The 27018-nt window shown below is 44.5% G+C and overlaps 1 protein-coding gene across 11 annotated transcripts; it reads left to right on the top strand.

Annotated features, from left to right (window-relative positions):
- Positions 1–6578: 6578 nt before the first annotated feature.
- On the top strand, positions 6579–26590 carry CNOT8 (CCR4-NOT transcription complex subunit 8). Of its 11 annotated transcripts, none has more exons than XM_033180701.1 (8): positions 7234–7539; positions 7653–7769; positions 12816–13004; positions 14529–14722; positions 20411–20572; positions 21484–21628; positions 22277–22387; positions 25025–26590. In XM_033180701.1, exons 3-8 carry the CDS (start codon positions 12888–12890, stop codon positions 25172–25174), a joined length of 879 nt encoding a protein of 292 aa, XP_033036592.1. In that variant the 5' UTR covers positions 7234–7539; positions 7653–7769; positions 12816–12887; the 3' UTR covers positions 25175–26590. The 11 variants fall into 11 exon arrangements, with proteins under 11 accessions (XP_033036596.1, XP_033036592.1, XP_033036600.1 ...); XM_033180702.1 differs by having other exon boundaries at positions 7262–7557; XM_033180703.1 differs by lacking the exon at positions 7234–7539 and adding an exon at positions 8370–8469 and having other exon boundaries at positions 7564–7769.
- Positions 26591–27018: the final 428 nt, after the last annotated feature.

The raw sequence follows: 27018 nt of genomic DNA on the forward strand, positions 1-27018 counted from the left end.
TTCAAGAAAAGATGTGGGTGTCAGATAATGGCAGGTAGTACAAGTTGATAAAAAGGTGACAGAGACCAGAGGATCTCATTTTCTTTTTTTTCATTGCTTCTCTTCCTGTGGAGGGCAGACAAGGGAGGAGAGATACATCAGCTATTTCTAGTGAGTCTAGATGCAGGAAAGGCACGCCTATGAAGGGTGAATTTGCACTGTGATTGAAATAGGGGAACTTAGGATACAGGACCCACGACATGAAGTGAGGAGCACTTTGGAAAAAGAGCTGCTTTTAAATTTCTGAAAACTATTTTTAAATAAATGTGCAAATGATATAAAATACAATAGGGTCAAAAGAATGTACCATGAAAAGTCTTTTTTTATTTCTCCTCAGTCCCCATTTTTTCCTCCCAAGAGGCAACCCCTGTGACCAGATTTTTGTATATCCTTCCAGAGCTTACATATGTAAATAAAAACATGTGTAGGTCTTGTGCTTCTCCTTTAGCAACAGCTCCATAGTATGTTTGTTGTGCACTTTGCTTTTTCCACTTATCAAACATGGAGATTGGCTGGGCATGGTGGTGCTCACCTGTAGTCCCAGCTATTTGGGAGATTGAGGTCGGAGGATCGCTTGAGCCCAGGTATTTGAGACCAGCCTGGGCAACACAGGAAGACTCCTTTCTAAATAAACAAAACTCAGAAACTTGGCTGGGCACGGCAGCTCCTGCATATAATCTCAGCACTTTGGAAGACCAAGACGGGAGGATCACTTGAGGCCAGGAGTTTGAGACCAGCCTGGGCAACATAGCAAAACCCCATTTCTACTACGTACACAAAAAATTAGCTTACTGGCGCATGTCTGTTATCCCAGCTACTCAGGAGGCTGAGGTGGGCGAATGGCTTGAGCCCATGAGTTGGAGTCTGCAGTGAGCTATGATTGTGCCACCGCACTCCAACCTGAGTGACAGAGTGGGACCCTGCCTGTCTCTAAAAAACAAAACAAAAGAAAATGCTTGGTGCAGTGACTCATGCCTGTAATCTCAGCAATCTTTGGAAGGCTGAGGCAAGAGGATTTCTTTTTTTTAATTTTTTGAGACGGAGTCTCGCTCTGTCACCCAGGCTGGAGTGCAATGGCATGATCATGGCTAACTGCAACCTCCACCTCCCGGGTTCAAGTGATTCTTCTGCCTCAGCCTCCTGAGTAGTGCCACTACGCCCGGCTAATTTTTGTATTTTTTTTTTTTTAGTTGAGACGGGGTTTCACCGTATTGGCCAGGCTGGTCTTAAACTCCTGACCTCGTGATCTGCCCGCCTCGGTCTCCCAAAGTGCTGGGACTATAGGCATAAACCACTGTGCCTGACCTGACAGGAGGATTTCTTAAGCCCAGGAGCTAGGGACTAGCCTGGGCAACATAATGAGGCCCTGTCTCTAAAATAAATAAAATAAAACTGCCAACAACAAAACATGGAGACTGCTCCATATAGTACCCTTAAGAACTGCCATGTTCTGTTTAATGGCTGCCTCCTGTCCCATTGTATAGATGTGTCATACTTTATTTGCCCAATAAAGGTCCATGTCTTCCTCATTTTCCTTGCCTGATTCATTGCACAAAGCAAGGGCTCAGTAAACATTTAATGCTTGCTCACAAATTAATTACATTTTGTACAACTCATTCATGTTTTTCCTCATCTCTCCTTTCAGAGATGCTAATTTTTTTTCAATATTCCAGATATTATAGAATGTCTATATTTTCCAGCTGACCAAGTCTGTCTTGTGCACTGAACAAACCTGTGCACTGAACAAACCTGTGCTACTAGACTTCCAAGACTCACTTTAGTTTGGCTCCTCTCAGATGATATTCTTTCCTATTCCCTCCTACTTTCTATTTTTTAAATTTTTTTTTTTTTTGAGATGGAGTCTCATTCTGTCACCCAGGCTAGAGTGTAGTAGCACGATCTCGGTTCACTGCAACCTCCGCCTCCTGGGTTTAAGCGATTCTCCTGCCTTAGCCTCCAGAGTGGCTGGGACTACAGGCACCTGCTACCATGCCTGGTTAATTTTGTGTATGTGTGTGTGTTTTTAGAAGACACGGGGTTTCACCATGTTGGCCAGGCTGGTCTCGAACTCCGACCTCAGGTGATCTGCCCGCCTTGACCTCCCAAAGTGCTGGGATTACAGGTGTGAGCCACTGCACCTGGCCTAAGTTTAAAAATTTCTTGGCTGGGCGTGGTGGCTCACGCCTGTAATCCCAGCACTTTGAGAGGCTGAGGAGGGCAGACCACGAGGTCAGGAGATTGGGACCATCCTGGCTAGCACGGTGAAACCCCATCTCTACCAAAAATACAAAAATTAGCCAGGCGTGATGACGGGCGCCTGTAGTCTCAGCTACTTGGGAGGCTGAGGCAGGAGAATCGCTTGAACCCAGGAGGCAGAGGTTGCAGTGAGCCGAGATTGCGCCACTGCACTCCAGCCTGGGTGACCAACAGAGCGAGACTCTGTCTCAAAAAAAAAGAAAATTTCTTTAGACACAGGGTTTCACTCTGTCACCCAGGCTGGAGTGCAATGGCTCAACTATGGCTCACTGCAGTCTCAACTTTCTGGCCTCAGATCCTCCCGCCTCAGCCTCCCAAGCAGTTGGACTACAGGAACACACCACCATGCCCCACTAATTAAAAAAAAATTTTTTTGTAGAGACAGAGTCTGGCTATGTTGCCCAGGCTGGGGCTTGAACTTCTGACTCAAGCAATCCTCCCGCCTCAGTCTCCCAAATTGCTGGATTACAGGTATGATTCACTGTGCCTAGCTTCCTTCCTACTTTCTAATGCCAAGCATCACTGTCATGTGCAAACATTTATTTTTCACTTACTATGATGTGCAGAAACTTTTTTTCCTATCTCCTATTGTCTCTATGTCCATATCTTTGCTTACGCTAATCCTCTCACCCAGAATTTCCTTCCTGTTCCTGTCAAGTATTGTGTCTCCAGTTCTTCTCTCTCTCTCTCTCTCTCTCTCTTTTTTAAGAGATGGGGTGTTGCTCTGTTGTCCAGTCTTGTCCCAAAATCCTGGCCTCAAGTGATCCTCCTGCCTCAGCCTTCCAAAGTGCTTTAGCCTCCCAAAGTGCTAAGATTACAGGTGTGAGCCATTGTGCCCAGCCTAATTCTTTTCTTCTTGAACCTTTTTAGCTTAAGTGGTCAACACTCCCCGGAGTAGTAGGTACTTTTTTTCCTGCAATAAGTTTCATATAGGGTCTTTATGTATTTCCATGGCAGTAATAACTCTGGCACTAATAACACTGGTCTTCAGTAAATAGTTGGTTGCTGAGCAAGCCTTAGAGAGAAGAGCATCTCTCTAGTGAGAAAGTCTGCAGTCTTCCTGGGTGTTCTCTCCATCCTATCTTTTTTTTTTTGTTTTTTGAAATGGAGTCTGGCTCTGTTGCCCAGGCTGTAGTGCAATGGTGTGATCTTGACCCACTGCAAACTCCACATCCCGGTTTCAAGCGACTGTCTTGCCTCAGCCTCCTGAGTAGCTGGAATTACAGGCACCTGCCATCATGCCTGGCTAATTTTTGTATTTTTGTAGAGACTGGGTTTCACCATGTTGGCCGGGGTGGTTTATGAACTCCTGTCCTCAGGAGATCCAGCCTCCTTGGCCTCCCAAAGTGCTGGGATTACAGGCATGAGCCACCGCCCCCGGCCTCTCCATCCTATCTTCAAGGAATTGCTCAATCCTCCTGGTTGATCTCCTTGAAACGAAGTGTTCCTGAGGAGAGACCTTGAGAGCCTGGGAGAATGCAGATCTGAGTTGGGAATAATGGGAAAGCTTGATTGGTCTTCCTGTTATCAGACATCAGCTGTTTTTTTTTGTTTTTTTTTTTTTTTTAGACAGAGTCTGGCACTGCCACCCAGACTGGAGTGCAGTGGCATGATCTCAGCTCACTGCAAGCTCCGCCTCCTGGGTTCACACCATTCTCCTGCCTCAGCCTCCGGAGTAGCTGGGACTACAGGCGCCTGCCACCATGCCTGGCTAATTTTGTGTATTTTTAGTAGAGACGCGGTTTCACCGTGTTAGCCAGGATGGTCTCAATCTCCTGACCTCATGATCCGCCCGCCTCGCAGACGTGAGCCAGCGTGCCTGGCCAACTGCGTGGTTCTTAAGGGGTCCCATTCATTTTATAACTAGTGTTTGTCAATTTTCTTTTTTTCGAGACGGAATCTCGCTCTCTGTAGCCAGGCTGGAGTGCAGCGGCGCAATCTCAGCTCACTGCAACCTCCACCTCCCAGGTTCAAGCGATTCTCTTGCCTCAGCCTCCCGAGTAGCTGGGATTATAGGCGTGCGCCACCACACCCAGCTAATTTTTTTGTATTTTTAGTAGAGAAGGGGTTTCACCATGGTCTCTATCTTCTGACCTCGTGATCCGCCCACCTTGGCCTCCCAAAGTGCTGGGATTACAGGCCTGAGCCGCTGCACTGGGCAGGAGAGTATAAATTAAGAAAATTGAGAAGATCTGGCGCGGTGGCGCATGCCTGTAATCTCAGCTACTTGGAGGCTGAGGCAGGAGAATCGCTTGAACTCGGGAGGCAGAGGTTGTGGTGAGCCGAGATCGGGCCATTGCACTCCAGCCTGGGAAACAAGAGTGAAACTCATCTCAAAAAACAAACAAACAAAAAAACCAAAAAACCAAAAAACAAAAACGTATACTCTCCCAAATGAGATTTGTTGGAACCTGACTTTCTATAGTTTGCAGCTCAAAAACAGTAGGGGCCAGGAGCAGTGGCATGCACCTGTAAACCCAGGTACTCAGGAGGCTGAGTGGGGAGGATTACTTGAGCCTGGGTGCCCAGGGATTCAAGACCAGCCTGAATAACGTGGCAAGACCCTCATCTCAAAAAGCAATAGAGTTTTCTTCTCAAATATGAAATGATATCACTGAATATATTCTTTTCCAACTACTGTCTCATTCATTTGGGGCCTCCTTCCGACTGGGAAGCAGTGACTTCTGGAAAATTATTCTAAGTTTGCGATATCCATGAGTACAGCATCATATCCAATGTTCAAAACGTAACACTCTAGGCCGGGCACGGTGGCTCACGCCTGTAATCCCAGCACTTTGGGAGGCTAAGGCGGGTGGATCACTAGGCCAGGAGATCGAGACCATCCTGGCCAACATGGTGAAACCCCTTTTCTACTAAAAAAAAAAAAAAAAAATTAGCCAGGCGCCGTGGCGGGCGCCTGTGGTTCTAGCTACTCTGGAGGCTGAGGCAGAATGGCGTGAACCCGGGAGGCGGAGCTTGCAGTGAGCAGAGATTGCACCACTGCACTCCACTCTGGGTGACAGAGCGAGACTCTTGTCTAAAAAATAAAATAACATTCCAGCTCCTCCTAAAATACAATCCATCTATGCTTGCTTTATATTTGTTTTCAATAATTTGAGAAAAGAGCACCCAGTTCTGGGTGAGGGGTGGTGGTGGGCTGGACACGGTGTTTCCTGTTTGTTTTAACACACACCAGGCACAGTGCCACAGGAAAAAACAAAATTTCAAGAAAGGACTGGGGAGGCCACTTTTCATCTGACTACTGCCTACCTGTCAGCGCTAGCCTCTCCTGACTCTAATTACAAGTGGGCGAAAGCACGTTAGAAACCCACAGAACTAACTGGTGAATGGGAAACTTGCCTGCCTTCTTGATCAGTGTATTCCTCAACCGAATCACTGTTTATTATTTTTTTGAGACAGTCTTGCTCTGTTGCCCAGGCTGGAGTGCAGTGGCGCAATCTAGGCTCACTGCAACCTCCGCCTCCTAGGTTCAAGCAATTCTCCCTGCCTGAGCCTCCCTAGTAGCTGGGATTACAGGTGCCCTCCACCACGCCCAGCTAATTTTTGTATTATTTAGTAGAGACAGGGTTTTATCATGTTGGCCAGGCTAGTGTTGAACTCCTGACCTCAGATGATCCGTCCGCCTCCGCCTCCCCAAGTGCTGGGATTACAGGCTCAGGGAGTCACCGCGCCTGGCCCCAAACGACTGTTTTAGAGCGAGCAAACTGAGACATGCCGTTTATCGAACGCTCTTTTATATCTTCCTTGGTGCGGGGTGTTTTTCCAATTATTAACTATTTAATCTTCACAAGCTCATGAGAGCCATTGGTATCCTAATTTTGCAGATAAGGAGCTAAACACTCATTTGGAGGGGAGAAGAGGAGGACTGCAGTTCAGAAAGTGCATTTGATGCTCTTATCCTGGAGGCTGGAGCTAGGAGTTCACCTCCCTGGAGAATAGCTTTTGGGAATCCCGTTTGAAATTGACGCTCAAGGCCAGCTCGGCATCCAGTCTAGGAATTGGAAGGATTCTGGAGAATCCCCTAGGAAGAAATGTTTAAAAGTGCAAAGTGAATAGTAGAAGCCCACTAGGGGTACATCTGCCGTTCTTTTATCAACAGCCCCTCAAGTAGAAGCATCTGGGACAAGGACTAGAACCGTGCCTGGGGCAGCCCCCACGTCCTCTCGGGAACAGGGGTGGAGCGTTGGCCTGAGTGGCTGAGGGCGGCCCGCCGCCGACGCTGTGTGCAGGAAGCCGGCGCTTTGTCTTCTCTCCCGCGGAGAACACGAGGTGGAGGCGCGCCCCAACTGGTCACACGCTCTCCAAGGCGGGCGTCGGTCAAGAGCCCAGTCTCCAAGCAGGATTAAAAGGGAACCAAAGGGCTGGCAGAGGGGCCTCAGAAGCTCCTGGGCGAGGCCTGAGCCCGTGGGTCTCGACACTAAAATCTGGCGAGCTCCCTGCGCGTCCGCAAAGGTTTTGGAGCTCTTAAGAGCCCGGCGACGCCTGCGCTGGCCAGGCGCCGTGCCCACGGGAGGCGCCGTCCTCTTTGTAACTGGAGCAGACCCTGGCAGGCCAGTTGCTATGGCAATATTCCTCGCTCGGCTGGGTGAGGCCCTGAGGTAGGCGGGCCTTGGCGGATGTCACCCACCCTCGGCTTTCGGGAGCCGCCCCACCCCCAACTAATTGTTTGCCAGAAAGGAACCGTAAGATAGATGCTTTGTAAGTGAGGCATCTAGGGGGGCCATATTAGAACAGAAAACCAGGACAGCCTTTTTCTCCGTCAACCTCGCCACAAATCCCTTCGTGCCAACGATTTTAACGGTCCTTCAAAGCCAGAGGGAGGGGCGTGGTAATTCGGGGTGGGGGTTTGTTCGAAGGACCACGCCCTTTCCTCGGCCTTTGGATTTTTCCAGGCCGCGCCCACGGCGGGAGGGGTTGTTCTAGACCACGCCCCTTCCTTGTCGCACGGAAAGAGAACCAAAATGGAGGAGTAATAATCATGATTAAATTGAGCGAGCGCAACTAATCACGCGAAGAGGGTCGCGGGAGGGCCGCCTTCCGCAAGCGTGCTTCGAGGCCTCCGCTTCCCACCTATTCGGCGGCGCCCTGTTGTTTCTGCGCCTGCGCGCTGCTTCCCGCGAGCTCACGGGCAGAGCGAACACGCACAGAGTCGCAGGGGCGCGCAAAGGGGGAGGAGCGGGCGTGATCAGGCGCGCGCGCGTCTGGAGTGACTCTAGAGAGCAGGCGAGTCGGGCGGATCGGGTGGGTAGAGTGGTGCCGTCCGGTTGTTTGGTGGGAGGTACGTAAGGCCGCTCTGGGCACGTGGGCGCCCATTTCACTGGCTCGTTCGGTTCTAGGAGCAGATCCGGGTTAGAGGGAAGAGAGCTCCGGGTCAGGGGTTGCTGTAGCCGCCGCCGTCCGGGAGTCAGCCCGCCAGCCCGCCATCCAGCGCTTCGCGGGCCCTGCCGTTCACGGTAAGCGGGCCTGCGCTTACCGGAAAGAGGAGCGTAAGATGGAAGAGTGTGAGAGACCATTGGGGGTCTGTGGGGGAAGGGTGTGTGAGGAGAGAAACCCCAGCAAAGAGTAGTAATAATGGCCACCGCCACACGGTAATATTCGAGTGATATGTGCGGGGAGTTTACAAAGTACCTCATATGCTTCATTTTAACTTCTACTCCAATCGTCCAAGGTGCGTACTATTATCAAACCCATTTTACAAGATAGGAAAACTGAGGCACGAAATAGGTTAAGTAGCTTATGCAGGGACGCACACAACTACTACGTGGCTTGGCCTGGCTTCGAACTTAGTTCTCTTAGTCCTAAGGCCCGTAATTTTAACTTTGCTTTACCAAACAAACAAAAACAGAAGAAGAATAGCGTGTCAGAAGGAGGAGGACCGAGTGTGGTTTGAAGTGGAAAGATGATGATAAACGAGAAAAGAATGATGATGGGAGACAGAGTAGTGGGGAGGAGGACCTGAATTTGGAATCTTGCGGGCCTCCCCCTTCTAAGTCGCCGCCTCCTCTTCAGTTCTTGAGGCCCCACAACTTTTTCTTGGTGTTCTATGGCTTTAGGAATGGAGGAGCCAACTCACAGACCTGGGCCGTTCGGGTGGTTTTAAGAAGTTTGAACTGCGGTTCAGTCCAGGACAGTGCCTTGAGACACTGTTTGGAGGTAGGGGAGGGTCAGAGGATCCTCTGAAACGCTGCTGCTATTTATTTCTTCAAACGTGCCACTTCCTTTTCTGTCTTATCTATGCACGGCAAAGCCTTTGTTCAGTCCTCTCGAATAGGGAAGTGATGTTTATTGTTTCCTTGTACACTTGGGCTTAAACAAACAAAATCAGACTCAACATTTCTTTTCCCGAGCAAGGCCTTGATTGCTTGCAGAGAAAACGTTCCGGTGGCTTTATCATTAGTTGCCCTTCAGAGCTTTCTTGTGTAAATAAGGAGTTATGTTTTGGAGAAGTTTACACTGTAGATCAACGGGAGCCATCTGAACATACTGCCTTGCAGGTCAGCACAGGGCAAGGACTTCAGTGATTCATAGCGGTGTGTGTGTTTGTGAAAACCTTTCCCACTTGCACAGTTTTCTATGTAGCTCATGTGGGAGTCAAGTTTTTAAGTCAGCCCGTGAGGCAAACATTGTATGTAATAAAAATTAATCCTTAAAAATTCCTTAGGAAGGTTTCAACGCTTGAGATTAGCATCCTGTTTGTGACTACATGCTGGACAGTTTTTTCTTCAGTTTTTAAACTTGTTACTGCTGCTTTGGTTGTAACCCAGATGAGTAATTAGGTGACCTTTAGGGGCTGTGTTGTGGAAATAAGCGTATTTGAAAGCCATAGAGTTTGATGTGCTGTGAGATGCTTGCACTGAGGAGGCTTAAAAGGAGGAAGACAAACCCCTATCTTAGGCTCATTTTGGAGCATGTGCTTACGAAGTGGAAAGTGGCAGGCTGAATTGCTGGTATGATGATGATGATGATGATGATTTTTTTGAAACATGCTCTTGCTCAGTCGCTGAGGCTGGAATGCAGTGGCGTAATCACAGCTCACTGCTGCAGCCTCGACTTCCTGGGGCTCAAGTGATCCTCCCAGCTCAGTCTCCTGAGTAACTGGGACTACAGACGCACACTACCGTGCCTGGCTAAGTTTTTGTACTTTTTGTAGAGACGGGGATCTCACTTTGTTGCCCAGGCTGGTCTCGAACTCCTGGGTTCAAGTGATTCTGCAACCTCAGCCTCTCAAAAGTGCTGGGATTACAGGTGTGAGCCACTGCCCTCGTCCTGCTGGTATTTAAGTTGCTATTTTATTTTATTTATTTATTTATTTATTTTTTGAGACGGAGTCTCGCTCTGTCCCCCAGGCTGGAGTGCAGTGGCCGGATCTCAGCTCACTGCAAGCTCCGCCTCCCGGGTTCACGCCATTCTCCTGCCTCAGCCTCCCGGAGTAGCTGGGACTACAGGCGCCCGCTACCTCGCCCGGCTAGTTTTTTGTATTTTTTTAGTAGAGACGGGGTTTCACCGTGTTCGCCAGGATGGTCTCGATCTCCTGACCTCGTGATCCGCCCGTCTCGGCCTCCCAAAGTGCTGGGATTACAGGCTTGAGCCACCGCGCCCGGCCGCTATTTTATTTTTTGGCCAGCATATGTCAGTAATTTGACTTGCTAAATTAAATGTGCATAGTGTGATTCCTCTTTAATTTTTGAGTGGCATTGCATTCAGGGGCTTGCAAGCTATTGTTTACTTCCCCACAGATCCTAGCTAACTTTGGAGCAAAAATGGCTTACATATTTTTGCCACCTGTCTGGCTTTTGCAGTCCCCATATATATGCCAGATATGTATAAGAGTGGTTAACTTTTTAAAAACCAGTTCTCTTTTAAATGGAGGTTAAAGGCATCTTTTGGTTGTGTGGGTTTTTTTGTTGGTGGTGTTGCTTTTTTTTTTTTTTTTTTGAGACGGAGTCTCGCTCTGTTGCCCAGGCTGGAGTGCAGTGGCCGGATCTCAGCTCACTGCAAGCTCTGCCTCCCGGGTTTACGCCATTCTCCTGCCTCAACCTCCCGAGTAGCTGGGACTACAGGCGCCTGCCACCTCGCCCGGCTAGTTTTTTGTATTTTTTAGTAGAGACGGGGTTTCACCATCTTAGCCAGGATGGTCTCGATCTCCTGACCTCGTGATCCGCCCATCTCGGCCTCCCAAAGTGCTGGGATTACAGGCTTGAGCCACCACGCCCGGCCTGTTGCTTTTGCTTTTATGGAAACATCTCCCAAAAACTCGGGAGTGATACACCCACTTCCTCCAAAGTAGTTATGGTTATGTTTGAAATGACACCAAAAATGAAGGATATTATTTCAGTTAGGGAAATAAGGAGGTACCACTCATTTAACATTATATGGGTATAGAAAATGGTTTTAAGGCCTTTTGCAGGGGAGAAATCTTAAGCCAGTTTAGGAATCTAAAATTCTGAGTCGGAATATTTTCTGAATTATGGTCAGATAGTGGAATTTACTCCACATTCATTCTGAACTTCTCTCTTTTCCTGATCTTTATTGTTCTTTTGCAAGCCTGTAATAGAACAAAAACAAGAGAAGAAATATATCCTGGCTTTAAGAAGTTTCTACTATGTTTTTGGGGGGAGATACCACATAGTCTACTTAAGTTTAACTACTATAATTACAGAGAAAAATCTGTAGAAGTATAGGATACCTTGAATAAATGGAATCTTCAAGGATTGCTGGCAAACCAACAGTTTGATTGCTCAGAAGTTTCTTAGAGAAATGATGCCAGTTTTGTTTTGCTCAAGATTCTCATTGTTGCATCTGCCAATCTTGAAAGTAGGAAGCAAAGATTTTCCTTGCTCTGTCCTTTGGGAACCACTTACATTCGTTTTACTGTTTCTAGGAAATTTTCTTTAAATATATACATTAGAGCCCACTATTGTGTTGTGGATCCATGCAGTGGGCTTGCCTTAGAAGTAAATGCCTTTATTTTTTGTTGTTTGTTTGTTTGTTTTTTTTTTGGAGACTTAGTCTTGCTCTGTCGTCCAGGCTGGATTGTGGTGGTACTTCTTGTCTCAGTGCAACCTCCGCCTCCTGGGTTCAAGCAATTCTCCTGCCTCAGCCTCCGGAGTAGCTGGGACTGCAGGCGCGTGACATCACAGCCAGCCAATGTTTTGTATTTTTAGTAGAGACGGAGTTTCACCGTGTTAGCCAGGATGGTCTCGATCTCCTGACTTTGTGATCCGCCCGTCTTGGACTTCCAAAGTGCTGAGATTACAGGCGTGAGCCACCACACCCGACTTTTTTGTATTTTTATAACCAGGCCTCGTATGTTGTTTGCCATAATAATAACAGCATTAGTGAGACACCCAATCATGATGAATTTTTTTCTCACAGAATACTTTCCCCTCCCTAATTTTTCTCTTGGAAAATATACCATGAATCATTCTGTTTCTGGCTGAATGTTTTATACCAGCCATCTTTAGTCCTACTGTTGAATTGCTGCATAGTTTCTTTTTAATTTATGTGTTTAAAAGTAAATACTGGCCAGTGGATCACGAGGTCAGGAGTTCAAGACCAGCCTGGCCAGTATAATGAAACCGCATCTCTACTAAAATACAAAAATTAGCTGGGCGTGGTGACACACACCTGTAGTCCCAGCTACTCGGGTAGCTGAGGCAGGAGAATCGCACCCAGGAGGCAGAGGTTGCAGTGAGCCAGGAGTGTACCACTGTACGCCAGCCTGGGCGAGTAGAGCGAGACTCCATCTCAGAAAAAAAAAAAAGTAAATACTAACTCAAATTCTGATTTTGGTTGTGGTTTTTAGGGTTCAGATTAGCAAGTGGGATTGTTTTCTACCACTTAAATCCCTCACTTCATGCTCTGCACAAATCTAAAGAGGCACTGGTATATCTAAAGAGACGCTGGTATTGTTAATTGCCTCTAGTTATATTTGACTTTTGGATTGTAGAGAAAAATAATTTCCTTTTGTGGGTTGGGGGAAGAATCCCATGCCAGTATTCATCATATGGGTACAAAGGCTTGAGTGTGAGAGTTTAGGTCCACATTCTTTCAGGCTTTCAGAGATCTCAGGTACATTGAAAATGGCTAAGGTGATTCCTTTAGGACTGTTTGCATGATTTGGTCTCTGTACAAAGTGATATGAAAGTCATGGATAAGGGCATATTTGTGGTAACTGGGGATTATTTTGGTCTAGTCTACAGAGAGCTGAAAAACTAGGGTAGTGGTTTCACTTCTGTGGCAGAGGACTGCTGGGCAGAAGTTTCAGTAACTTCAGTTTCTTCAAGAAAGAACCGTGTGTGTGTGTGCGTGTGTGTGCGTGTGTATGCATGTGTTTGTGTGTGTTGACAAGAGTTTCCCCATCATAAAATGGAGAATAAATATACTCTTAATGTTTTAAACTAATGAAGTGATTGTAAAATATTATTTTGATGTCTTTGTTTTGTTGACATCTTATGTGTATATAAACTTACATGATTTTAAAATGTTTTAAAATCTAGATCAGATCAAACATTGTCTGGCTTGCACTGTAAAACTAGTTAGCTGAAGACGACTTCTCAGGTTTCTTCAGGATGCCTGCAGCACTTGTGGAGAATAGCCAGGTTATCTGTGAAGTATGGGCCAGTAATCTAGAAGAAGAGATGAGGAAGATCCGAGAAATCGTGCTCAGTTACAGTTATATTGCCATGGTAAGGAGCTCTACTTTGACTCACCTTCTTGTTTACTCTTAGAGATGGGGTCTTGCTCTGTTGCCCAGGCTGGAGTACAGTGGCTCTTCACAGATGCAATCAATCATAGCTCACTGCAGCCTTGAACTCCTGTGCTCAAGCAGTCTTCCCACCTCACCTTTCCAGGTTGCTGGGACTGCAAGCTCATACCACCATGCCCAGCTTGACTCACCTTCTTATATGGATGGGTTGAGGGAATGTTTAATTTGAGATTTTGAAAAGAATGAGTATGTTCCACTAAAGCCATTGTGAGTTAAACCTGACGGAAGGTTGTGTTGCTTTATGAAATATCAAGGTAGCCAGTGTCTCTGAGAAGGATGTAACCTCTAGTATCTTAGATTTTTTGTGACATTATTCTGTTTGAAAGTCTTTAAAGCAGAAGTTACATCAACCCCCAGGGCCCATCTGTTCCACAGATATGGTGAATTTGACTATACAATGTTCATTCAAAATTTAAAAAATTTATTGCCAGCATTTAAAAGTCAATAGAACTCAGTTGAATTCCAGATTTCTGGCATCTCTGAAAAAAAATAGGAAGACCTGGCAATATATGTTATCTACTCCTGCCTGACACTGGCTGGAGAAAGAGATGAGTATTGTGGTAATATTAAGAGCCTCCTGTAGAGGGGCATGTGCTCTCTGTTTTACTTTATTTCATACTGAAGTAACAACTTCAGTATGAAAATGTTACTTGTACCATTTTCATACCTAGCTGACTTTACTCCTTTACATTAGCTGCTTGGAATTTGTGACTCCTGCTTTAGAAATTATAGAGTTAAGTCTGTAGCTTGGTATTCAGAGCTCCTTCCAGTCTTTTCACTCAAGCTAAGCCTGTCTCTTTATATTTTTTTCTGAATAGCTGTTTCACTTCCCTGTATTTGTATTTTTATTCATATATTGTTCTCAACCTAGAATGTTCTTAGCTGACTGCATACTACCTGTAGTTACTCAGCTGTTTCTGTTGACATTCTGCTTATTTAGGATCAAGTTGTTGTGTGAAGCTTCATGATTCTAGTGCTTCTTTAGTAGATATCAACAAGATCAGTATTTTAAGATAGGATTTTGGCTGGTCGTATTGGCTAATGCCTGTAATCTGTGCACTTTGGGAGGCCGAGGCAGGTGGATCACTTGAGACCAGCCTGGGCAACATGGTGAAACCCCATCTCTACAGAAAATACAATAATTAGCTGGGTGTGGTAGTGCGGACCTGTAGTTCCAGCTACTTAGTGAGGCTGAGGTAGGAGGATTAATTGCACTTGTGAGGTTGAGGCTGTAGTGAGCTGTGATTGTGCCACTGCCCTGCAGCCTGGGTGACAGAGACATATCAACCCTATCTCAAAAAAAAACACAAAAAGAATTTTGTGCCCAAGTTTGGGGCTTGTCACATAACTTTTATAAATGGAGGTAAAATTTTATTTATGAATTACCAATTCAGCATCCACTGTTTTCTGAAACCTTGTGATGAGAGACTTTTTCCTTTTCCAGGACACAGAATTTCCAGGTGTTGTGGTGCGACCAATTGGTGAATTTCGTAGTTCCATAGATTACCAGTATCAGCTTCTGCGGTGCAATGTTGACCTTTTAAAAATTATCCAGCTGGGCCTTACATTCACAAATGAGAAGGGAGAATATCCTTCTGGAATCAATACTTGGCAGTTCAATTTCAAATTTAACCTTACGTAAGTGATTTCTAAATAATTTTGTTAATTTTAAGTTTTGTTTTCACTGAATCCAGGTAGATGTTGGATAGAGCGGTCAAGCAGAGGATGGAATAGGGAATCTCAGCAAGTGAAGTCCTGCTTAAAGAACTGCAGCAGCTCAATAATGAAAAGATAAACAACCCAACTAAAAATGTGCAAAAGATCTGAATAGACTTCTTGAAAGATAATGTACAGATGGCCAGTAAGCACATGAAAAGATGCTCAACATCATTAGTCATGAGGGAAATGCAAATTAAACCCACATTGGGATACCACTTCACACCCACTAGAATGGCTGTAGTCAAAAAGACATAATAAGTGTTGTTGAAGGTATGGAGAAAATTGGAACCCTCATACATTGCTGCTGGGAATATAGAATTTTGGGGGAAATTCTGGAAAATAGTTTCGCAGTTCCTGAAAATGTTAAACATAAGAGTTGCCATATGAGCTAGCAATTCCACTCTTAGGCAGTGGAAGATTCCATGGTATGTATATACCACATTTTGTTTATTCATCTATTGATAGACACTTGGGTTTCTTCTACCTCTTGGCTGTTGTGAATATTGCCGCTATGAACATGGGTGTGCAAATATTTCTTCAAGGTCTTGCCTTCAGTTCTTTTGGATATATACCCAGGAATTTTAATTTTTTTTTTTTTATACCCAGGAATTTTAAAAGAAAATTTGGGGGAGACTGTCATTTTGCTTATTGCATAGTGATGTTAGTAGTGTACTTCCTATCATATCCTGCTTTGTTTAACTGGGCATCAGGAGTGTTTCATGACTTAGGAGTAATCTTTTTTTCCTGTGAAGACAGGGTCTTGCTTTGTCACCCAGGCTAGAGTGCAGTGGTGCGAACATGGCTTATTGCAGCCTCAATCTCCCAGGCTCAAGTGATTCTCCCACATCAGCCCCCCAAGTAGCTGGGACTACAGGTGCATGCCACCATGCCTGGCTAATTTTTTGTAGAAAGTGATCAGCCCGCTTTGACCTCCCAAAGTGCTGGGATTACAGGTGTGAGCCATTGTGCCTGCAAGGAACAACTTTTTTGTTGTTGTCGTATGTTTTGGAAATTTCCTTTGGATCCAAATTATGTTTTGGATAATTTTGGGAGATCATCTGGATCTTTCCTTTAGCTGCATTTTTTAGTTTATTGTCAAAGCCTGTAAAAAAAAAAAAAGCCTGTAAGTTTGTACCATAAAAATAATATAATACAAGGAAGAAAAATGAGTTTTTCAGAGTGGTTTGAGTATGTTTGGATTTAAAATAATGTTTACTTGCAGCTGGGTGTGGTGGCTCACACCTGTAATTCCAGCACTCTGGGAGGCTGAGGTGGGTGGATCAATGGATCACTTGAGGCCAGGAGTTCAAGACCAGCCTGCCCAGTGTGGTGAAACCCTATCTCTACTAAAAATACAAAAAGCCAGGTGTGCTGGTGGGTGCCTGTAATCCCAGCTACTTAGGAGGCTGAGGTGGGAGGATCACTTGAACCCAGGAGGCGGAGGCTGCAGTGAGTCGAGATAGTGCCACTGCATTCCATCCTAGGTGACAGAGTGAGACTGCCTCAATAAAAAGAAAAAAGAAATAATGTTTACTTGGGATTGAAGCCTAGTTATAATAAAACAAAAAAAAATGTTTTTATTTAAGTGGAAAAGAAACTTGTGATTCAACACTGGTTTTAATTTAGTGGAAAAAAATCAAGATTGCAGTGGTTTTCTTATTGTCTAACCCAAGTTTATATGAAAAGCAAGTGAAAGTCTAGTGGAACAGGATTTGTTTAGCTTATTTCCTTACTTTTGTGTTACATGGTATTATAAATAATTCATGTGGTTGAATTAATGGATATATCTTTACAGTGGAATATTATGCCAGTGTTACAATGAATGAGTACTAATTTGTAAAGATGGTCTGTGATGTAGAGATGTAAGAGATGTAGGTGTGTATGTGTAGATAGATAAAATAGTCTGGAAAGAGCTGTAAACGAAGGTGTTGTATCTATGGGGTAGCACTAGAAGAACATTAATTTTTTCAATTTTTTTCATAACAGAGTCTTTTAGATAATCATCTGTATACCAAGTAATAACATGTTACAAGTTATTTAATTCTGTCATCTAGTAATTTTGATTAAGAGAAACTAAAAGTAGCTCAAACAATTACACTGGTATTCATTGTTTGAACCATTAGCAGGAATAGACTACTTTAAGACTGGCTGTTGCTTCATATGGGTTACAAATAACTATTTGCTACTTTTTCATAGATAAAGCCCCTGACCTTCATGGAAGCATTAGGGAAAAAGAAAACTTAATTTCTTTCCTTCTTCAAAGAACTTTTTCCTTTCACTAGATATAAGAAAGAAAAAGTCAACAATGATACATGTGTTGCTTGAGCTAAAAGACATAGGAAAACAGACAACACATACCCATTACATTTCTATGAAATACGAGGTAAAGAGAAAATTTTTTTAATGTCCTTTTTAAAATATAAAAGCTTTAGTTGAGTTGTAAGTCTGTACAAAGAAGCTAGATTTGCTACTGTCCAAGAAGTGAAGGGACCTGCTGTGTAATATACAGAAATCTTTTACTTCCTTTTCTTTTCTTTATTTTTTTATTTTTATTTTTATTTTTATTTGAGACAGAGTCTTGCTCTGTCACCCAGGCTAGAGTGCAGTGGCACAATCTCAGCTCACTGCAACCTGTGCCTCCTGGGTGCAAGCAATTCTCCTGCCTCAGCCTCCCGAGTAGCTGGGATTACAGGCGTGCCCACCACCATGCCTGGCTAATTTTTTTTTTTTTTTTTTTAGTAGAGATGGGGTTTCACCATGTTGGCCAGGCTGGTCTTGAACTCCTGACCTTGTGATCCACCCGCTTGGCCTCCCAAAGTGCTGGGATTACAGGCGTGAGCCACCACACCCCACCTGTTTACTGCCTTTTCTTTTTTTCGTTTTTGGTTTTTTTTTTTTTTTTTTTTGAGATGGTGTCTCGCTTTGTCACCAGGCTGGAGTGCAGTGGCGCGATCTCGGCTCACTGCAACCTCTGCCTCCCAGGTTCAAGCAATTCTCTGCTTCAGCCTCCCGAGTAGCTGAGATTACAGGTTCCCACCACCATGCCTGGCTAATTTTTGTATTTTTAGTAGAGACGGGTTTCACCATCTTGGCCAGGCTGGTCTTTAACTCCTGACCCTTGTGATCCACCCACCCTGGCCTCCCAAAGTGCTAGGATTACAGGTGTGAGCCACCACACCCGACCTGTTTACTTCCTTTTCATAGGAATGTAACTTGAGCTTTGCCAAAGCTTTATGTTCCCTGAGGTCATCTAAAATGCCGGTTCATGGAACAGGCACTTCTTTCTCCCACTCCTTTCCATTTATGCTGTAGTTTTCATGGATTTCTGACCAGTGTCACAGAGGCCAAGAGGCTACCCAAGCCTTTTTCTGCCATAAGTAGGTCTGGAGGCTGGTCCTTTTCTGGGCTTCCTATGCCACTTGAGTGCCGCAGCTACTGGGATTCCAGGGCTGTGGCTTCCTTGACCTGGGCCGCTTCCTCTTTCTGCAGGTGGTACTGTTAAGTTTCATCCTCAGCTGCTCCTTTGATCTGCTTCAGCCTCTGGGTCTTTTGCTCACGCGCTTTGGATACCTTCTCAGTGGCACATTTCTCGGCCCACAGCAGCTGCTAGAACCCCTGAGACTGACTGGCCATGGTGGTGGTGACTCTGAGACTGAGGCAAGCAGCCTGAATCAGCTGGAAGGCGCATCGGGTCATCTTAGCTGGCTGCCCACCATCTGTGCCTCATTATTTCTTTGTTGGTTGATTTTTTTTTTTTTTTTTTTTTTTTTTTGAGATGGAGTTTCGCTCTTGTTGCCCAGGCTGGAGTGCAACGGCACTATTTCGGCTCACCGCAACCTCTGCCTCCCAGGTTCAAGTGATTCTCCCACCTCAGCATCCCGAGTAGCTGGGATTACAGGCATGTGCCACCACGCCCGGCTAATTTTGTATTTTTAGTAGAGACGGGCTTTCTCCACATTGGTCAGGCTGGTCTTGAACTCCCAGCCTCAGGTGATCTGCCCACCTTGGCCTCCCAAAGTGCTGGGATTATAGGTGTGAGCCACTGCACCCGGCCTTTTTTTTTTTTTTTTTAAGTTTGTTTGTTTGTTTATTTATTTATTTATTTTGTTGAGACAGAGTCTCACTCTGTCACCCAGGCTGGAGTGCAGTGGCCGGATCTCAGCTCACTGCAAGCTCCGCCTCCCGGGTTTACGCCATTCTCCTGCCTCAGCCTCCCGAGTAGCTGGGACTACAGGCCCCCGCCACCTTGCCCAGCTAGTTTTTTGTATTTTTTAGTAGAGACGGGGTTTCACCATGTTAGCCAGGATGGTCTCGATCTCGTGACCTCGTGATCCACCTGTCTTGGCCTCCCAAAGTGCTGGGATTACAGGCTTGAGCCACCGCGCCCAGCCTATTTATTTTTTTTTGAGACAGAGTCTTGTTCTGTTCCTTAGGCTGGAGTACAGTGGTGCCATCTTGGCTCACTGCAAACTTTGCCTCCTGGGTTTAGGTGATTCTTAGGCCTCAACTTCCTGAGTAGCTGGGATTACGGGGGCACACCACCACGTCCGACTAATTTTTGTTTTTTTTTTTTTTGAGATAGAGTCTCGCTCTGTCATCAGGCTGAAGCGCAGTGGTGTGACCTTGGCTCACTACAACCTCTGCCTCCTGGATTCAAGCGAGTCTCCTGCCTCAGGCTCCCAAGTAGCTGGGACTACAGGTGCATGCCACCATGCCCAGCTAATTTTTGTGGTTTTAGTAGACACAGGGTTTCACCATGTCAGCCAGGATGGTCTCGATCTCTTGACCTTGTGATCTGCCCACCTTGGCCTCCCAAAGTTCTGGGATTACTGGCATGAACCACTGTGCCCGGCCTAATTTTTGTATTTTTAATAGAGACAGGGTTTCACCATGTTGGCCAGGCTGGTTCGAACTTTTGGCCTCAAGTGATCCGCCTGTCTCAGCCTCCCAAAGTGCTGGTATTACAGGTGTGAGCTAACATGCCCAGCCTGTTTATTTTATTTTTGAGACAGGATCTTGCGCTGTCACCCAGACTAGAGTGCAGTGGTGTGAGCCCCCTCCAGTTCTTGACCTCAAGCAATCTTCTCACCTCAGCCTCCGGAGTAGTTGGGACTACAGGTGCATACCACCATGCCTGGCTAATCTTTGTGTGTGTGTGTGTGTGTGTGTGTGTGTGTGTGTGTGTGTGGTGGTGGTTTTTTTCTTTTCTTTTCTTTTTTTTGAGATGGAGTCTTGCTCTGTTGCCCAGGCTGGTCTGGAACTCCTGGCCTCAGGTGATCTTCCTGCCTTGGCCTTGCAGAGTGCTGGGATTACAGGTATGCACCACTGTGACTGGTCTTTTTTTTTTTTTTTTTTTTCAAATAATGAGCAAATATATACCTATTATAATTAGGAAATTTAGTTTATGGAAGAAAATCTCATTATCTGTCACAGAAAATGATGATCTACTCTGCATGCTTGTTTGAATGTTGGAAAGAGTGAATTGATCTATTAAGTTAGGAAAAGCATTTCAAAATTACTTGTACTATAAGTATAAGGTGGTGGTAATATTGTGGCCACTTCTGTTTCATTATTCACCAGTTAATAAATAAACACCTTGTTTTTTAGAGAGGACATGTACTCCCAGGATTCCATAGATCTCCTTGCTAACTCAGGACTACAGTTTCAGAAGCATGAAGAGGAAGGGATTGACACACTGCACTTTGCAGAACTGCTTATGACGTCAGGAGTGGTTCTCTGTGACAATGTCAAATGGCTTTCATTTCATAGGTCAGTCCTAGGGAATGTGTATCTCTCTCACTTTGGGCTGCACTGGAGCAGGGAACTGAATTCTTAGTCATTTTTGAAGTCCTAGTGACTGTTCTGTTCATCAGCAGCAGTCAGAAGTTGAATTGGTACTTGTCGCCCATGTTTCAGTTTTTCAGAAAATACTGGGGCTTATATACTGGTTTGTTTCACACGGTATTTGGCTTTATCATGTGGCTATCAGTGGGTTTAATTCCAAGTGGGAATATGGTGGGTGGAGAGGGTCACAGTACTTGGTTATCTTTTAAATGGCTGTTCCCAGAGTTTCTTAGGTACTTGAAAGCCAGATTCTCCTTATTTTAACTTCTCAGTACTTTTGGATTTTTGGTGAATCAAATCCACAGTTAAAACCTTTGGGTACTTTTTTATATCTCCCATATTAGTCTGTTAGGTTGTTATTAGAAAGTTCAGATTATAGGCCAGGCACAGTGGCTCACACCTGTAATTCCAGCAATTTGGGAGGCTGAGGCAGGCGGATCACCTAAGGTCAGGAGTTCGAGACCAGCCTGGCCACCATGGCAAAACCCTGTCTCTACTAAAAATACAAAAATTAGCCAGGCATGGTGGCGGGTGCCTGTAATCCCAGCTACTTGGGAGACTGAGGCAGGGATAATTGCTTGAACCCGGGAGGTGAAGGTTGCAGTGAGCCGAGATCGCGCCATTGTACTCCAGCCTGGGCGACAGAGCGAGACTCTGTCTCAAAAAAAAAAAAAAGAAAAATAAAGATTCAGATTATAGTATGAGAAACTACTCAGAAAAAGTGAAAGTTCTTAACACGAAGTAGCATTTACAAACTCTGAGAAATAAAATGGTTGAACACTGGGGCCTGGTAACTGCTGCTTTTTTAACCTCTGTGGTTTATTCTCTCCTTGTAGTGGCTATGATTTTGGCTATATGGTAAAGTTGCTTACAGATTCTCGTTTGCCAGAAGAGGAACATGAATTCTTTCATATTCTGAACCTTTTCTTCCCATCCATTTATGATGTGAAATACCTGATGAAGAGTTGCAAAAATCTTAAGGTATATGATGTTTTTCTTAATACCAGTAACAAAAATAAGGACAGAAAAAAAGCTGACTTTGCTTTATTGTTATGTGTTCAGCATGCATTATTGAGTACTAGATGCCAGTATAGTGGTAGACAGGGTATAATATAAAGCTGATTTGCACAGATATTTGTGTGGCCATGAAGGGAACCCTCTGCTTCTGTCATCTTAAGGCAGGCATTCTTCACTCGAGGCCCATGAACCTAATGAAAAGGTATAAATGCTGTTCGTTAGGGATGGGATCTGTGGTGTAACAGATTCTCAGAGGGGTTCTTAACTCTAGAAAGTTTTAGAACTTGGTACCCTAATAAATTGTTGACATAGAGCTTTGCTGTCTAGAATTAGAGTGAGATTTACTATTTTCTCAGCCTTGCAATTCTGATTTTAAAGGCAGAGGTCTGGCAAAATTAACAATATGGAAAGGAGCAAAATATAGGATGTAGCACAATATAGCATTTGGAAAAAGGGGAGAAAAGAGCTAAAAAGAGGTTACTAAGGCCTGTTAAATAAATGGCCTGTCCCCATTTCTTGCTAGAATTTAGTGAACTCATAACTGCACTTAGTTGACTCCAGTAGAGGCATGTTGGGTCTTTAATATTATCTTTGTTTTTCATATATCTCCAGGGAGGTCTTCAGGAAGTTGCTGATCAGTTGGATTTGCAGAGGATTGGAAGGCAGCACCAGGCAGGCTCAGACTCACTGCTGACAGGAATGGCTTTCTTTAGGATGAAAGAGGTAAACTTCCTCGAATGTGATCACAGGCCTCTTGGCAGTAACTTACTGAAGACTAAGGAGGTAGTGGATGGTCTGTTGTGTGGGCTGAGGTTTGCTGAACATGTTTTTTTAATTAATTAATTTATTTATTTATTTAAGATGAAGCCTTGCTCTGTCACCCAGGCCGGAGTGCAGTGGTGTGATCTCGACTCACTGCAATGTCCACCTCCCGGGTTCAAGCTTTTTTTCTGCCTCAGCCTCCTGAGTAGCTGGGATTATAGGTGCCCGCCACCGTGCTCTGCTAATTTTTGTATTTTTAGTAGACACGGGGTTTTGCCATGTTGGCCAGGCTGCTTCAAACTCCTGACCTCAGGTGACCCGTCTGCCTCGGCCTCCCAAAGTGCTGGGATTACAGGCGTGAGCCATGGTGACTGGCTGAATTTTTTGTATTTTTAGTAGACACAGGGTTTCACTATGCTGGCCAGGCTGGTCTCGAACCCCTGACCTCAGATGATCCGCCTGCCTTGGCCTCCCAAAGTGCTGGGATTACAGGCGTGAGCCACTGAGCCCGGTCACACTGATTGTTTTTTTAGCAAGTTGATGGCCACTTTGAAAATGGTTGTTTTTCGTTACGGTGTTCAGCATGTCACATGTTTGAGAGGCGAAAGCAGCATTTTGACATGAGAGCCACTTTCTAGTAACCAAGTATGCTTGAGCAAACCCAAGTCCAGAACTTGGTGTTCTTGGTAACTCTAAATCTTTTCAGTTATTTGCTTTGTTTTTGATTCCTGTATTACAAATATATTTGTTAGGCCACCCACTGACATTATGGTAAGTTCTGTCAATTATTATTAAATAAATACTATATTGAGTTTACTATAACCCTTTAGTAAAAAGACTCTTAATTTCTTCTTTTAGTTTCTTTACTCACTGACTCAGGTTTTAAAATGTATTTGAAGATGTAGAAGGAGTAAGACGCTGCTTTGAAAAATTAAAATGTCGATTTTGTTGACACTTTTGAGGAACGGATCAGGTTAATTGATCTGTAGACATGGATCTCCTTTTTAGAGCTAAGATTGTAGAGAGGGAGAGTACATTTCCTCTTTGTTACTCTTAATTATAAACAACTGTTACCATGTGTTGGTAAATGTTCTAGGTTAGTGGTTCTCAACTAGGGATGATTTTGCCCTGGAGGGTACATTTGTTAATATCTGTACATGAGTTTGGTTGTCACAATCTGGTGGGGGAGGGTGGTGTGCTACCTGTCAGGAATGCTGCTAAACATCCTATGATACACTGGACAAGTTCCCCCAAATAATTATCCTGCCCCAGTAGTGCCACAATAGAGAGATCTTGCTTTAAGTGCTTACTGTTTGTTATCTCATTCCTCATAATAACCCTATTGTCCTGTTTATAGATAGGGAACTATGGCTTAAAAGGAGTTTAAATGACTTTGCCAAGGTCAAGTGAGTCCGTCTGAATCCAGAGCCTAAGCTCTTAACCATTGCTTTGCTTATTAAAGACAAGGGAGCAGTTGCATTAAACAGCAGCAGCAGCAGCAGCAGAGATACTGGCAGTAAAAGAATACATGGAAAGTATGTCTGTTCAGATAGGAGAGCCTTTCTCCTGCAGAGAAAGGAGCATGAAAAGACTGCATTAAAAGGAAAGGTTTAGGCTGGGTATGGTGGCTCACACCTGTAATCCCAGCACTTTGGGAGGCGGAGGCAAGTGGATCACTTGAGGTCAGGAGTTCCAGACCAGCCTGACCAACATGGCGAAACCTGCCTCTATTAAAAGTACAAAAATTAGCCAGGTATGACATGCACCTGTAATCCCAGCTACTCGGGAGGCTGAGGCAAGGGAATCACTTGAGCCTGGGAGGCGGAGGTTGCAGTGAGTAAAACCATGTCTGCTTTTTTTTTTGAGATGGAGTCTTGCATTGTTCCCCAGGCTGGAGTACAGTGGCGCAATCTCAGTTCACTGCAACCTCTGCCTCCTGGGTTCAAGCAGTTCTCTGCCTCAGCCTCCCAAGTAGCTGGAATTACAGGTGCCCACCACCATGCCTGGCTGATTTTTTGTAATTTTAGTAGAGACGGGGTTTCACCATCTTGGCCAGGCTGGTCTTGAACTCTTGACCTCGTAATCCACCTGCTTTGGTACCCCAAAGTGCTCGTATTACAGGCGTGAGCCACTGTGCCCGGCTGAATCTTTCTTTGCTATTAGTTTTTTTTCTAGTTTGGTATATTTTCAGGGCTTTCGGAAGGCTGGGAGGTACTGATGTGGTAGTGGTTTTTCTCTTTTTTGAGATGGAATCTCACTGTGTTACCCAGGCTGGAGTGCAGTGGCACGATCTTGGCTCACTGCAGCCTCTGCCTCCTGGGTGCAAGTGATTCTTCCGCCTCACCCTCCCAGGTAGCTGGGATTACAGGCATGTGCCACCATGCCCGGCTCATTTTTGTAGTTTTAGTAGAGATAGGGTTTTGCCATGTTGGCCAGGCCGGTCTCGACCTCCTGACCCCAAGTGATCTGCCCGCCTCGGCCTCACAAAGTGCTGGGATTACAGGCATGAGCCATTGTGCCTGGCCAGGTGTGATAGTGTGTATACTTGTCATGACTCCTAGCATAATTCTTACCATGGTTCTCTGTCCCATTCTTCAGTTGTTTTTTGAGGACAGCATTGATGATGCCAAGTACTGTGGACGGCTCTATGGCTTAGGCACAGGAGTGGCCCAGAAGCAGAATGAGGATGTGGACTCTGCCCAGGAGAAGATGAGCATCCTGGCGATTATCAACAACATGCAGCAGTGATGGCGCCAGGCTCTGCAGGTTGGGCCTGATCCCAGAGTGGTGCTTACTGTGCTGACTGTGTACTTATCTTCCCCAAGAGAAAATGCTTCTTTTGAGCAAACTGTACCTACCATCTGCATTGAGCAGAAAGACTTTTGTTTTACTGAAGACAAAAGATGTCTTTATTTTAGACCCAGAAGAGAGGAGTTTGCTCTGAATTTGTAAATAAGTCTTCCCCATTCCTCATCCCCGAGCCTCTCCTCTCTGGTTGCCTCCTGCCACCAGCATCCATGGCTCATTTCACCTTTTTAAATATCCAGGACAAGTCTGAAACAAACTAGTAAAATGTATATAACTCTTACCTGTTATCATTCTTTTTCTTTTAAATTTGTTGCTAATCTCTGATAATGAAGATTCTTACTCTGATTCTCAGCTGAGCTGTGAGGGCTTCCAGGGAAAATGGAACAAAATGGTGTTCTTATGTAATGGGTTATAAATACTGAGTCTTCCTTTCCTTTTCTGACCCTTCTCGAGGACATTTGCTTTCCTCACACTTTTGTAGTCTTTCTTTTTTTTTTTTTCCTTTTTTTAAAAATTTTTTTATTTTTATTTTTTTTTTTGTAGTCTTTCTTTACATATTACTATATGAATTGCTCTGTGCTGAAATTTGAAGACCAGATAATGAAACTTAGAAGCAAACAATTTTACTGAATCTGTGTACCCTTCATTCATGAGAACTCCAGAATGAGTGTTGACCACTGAAACATCTTTTAAGTCTGTGTTCCATTGTGCCACTCAGGTTTGCCGTCACATACGCATCATCTGAAATCATTTGAAATTTTTGTACAATAAAATATCCTGGATTTGATCCCAAATGAAACTAGTAAGATCAGATTTTTGGGTCATGTCTGTTGTATTTTCAATAATGTGATTTCAGATAGTCATCTGGATTCTCCCACTTCTCTATTTTCTCTACTTTTCCTTCCAGCAAACCTGAAACGTTAGGGAGATGGTTTAATGTGAGTACCAGGAATGTCTTTAAAAAGCTAGAGTGGTTACGTTTAATCAGGCAGTAAGATAATTTGGGTTCTTGAGTTGTTTTGGAGTAATATCCCACAACTGGGGTAGGAAGCTCAGGACTTTTTTTTTTTTTTTCTTTTTTTTTTAAAGCTAGTCATTTCAAAAGTATGTTGTATTTTTTTGAATGACCACAGTATGGACAATTTTCAAAAACCAAAACCCCCTTTGGATTGGTGGAAATAAAAACTGGTAACTCACTCAGGTGAATGAATGGTCTTGCATTTTAAAAGCTTATGGGAAACTCAATTTGAAATGATTAAAAAATGTCAAGTATTATAAGCTGGTATTTAAGATGCTTGTAAATATTATTTATGTTTTTAATTTTGTAAAATAAAGATTTTTTTTTAACCACTGGCATTGAGGTTTGGTCTTTCATAGCTATGGATTGCTGGCTCTGGAAGATGGTCATTTGCCATCAGTGAAATAAGAGCATCTTGCCTCCATTGTCCCCAAGTTGGCTTACATACAGAATATCTCTTGGGGGGGTGGGGTGGGTGCGGGAATAAAAAAATATATATCACTTGGTAGGAAGCTTTTCATGAGCACCTGTGTAAATGGAATTGTCTCTTCATGTTCAAGATTGTTGGGTCTTAATATTATAGAATTAAACCAGTCTAATACTTCCTCACTCCATTATATATGGTGAATTAGCTTGTTAATTAGTGGGATTCTTTTAAACAGCCTGAACTTTGGATATCCTAGAGTTGGCTCAAGACTTTGTTAACAGCCATTTCTATTGACACAAAATGTGGGGTTTTAAGAAGTCTGCCACAGGGGCAGATACA

The sequence above is a fragment of the Trachypithecus francoisi genome, unplaced genomic scaffold, assembly GCF_009764315.1.
Source record: "Trachypithecus francoisi isolate TF-2019V2 unplaced genomic scaffold, Tfra_2.0 Lachesis_group2, whole genome shotgun sequence".
NCBI classification, from domain to species: Eukaryota; Metazoa; Chordata; class Mammalia; order Primates; family Cercopithecidae; genus Trachypithecus; species Trachypithecus francoisi.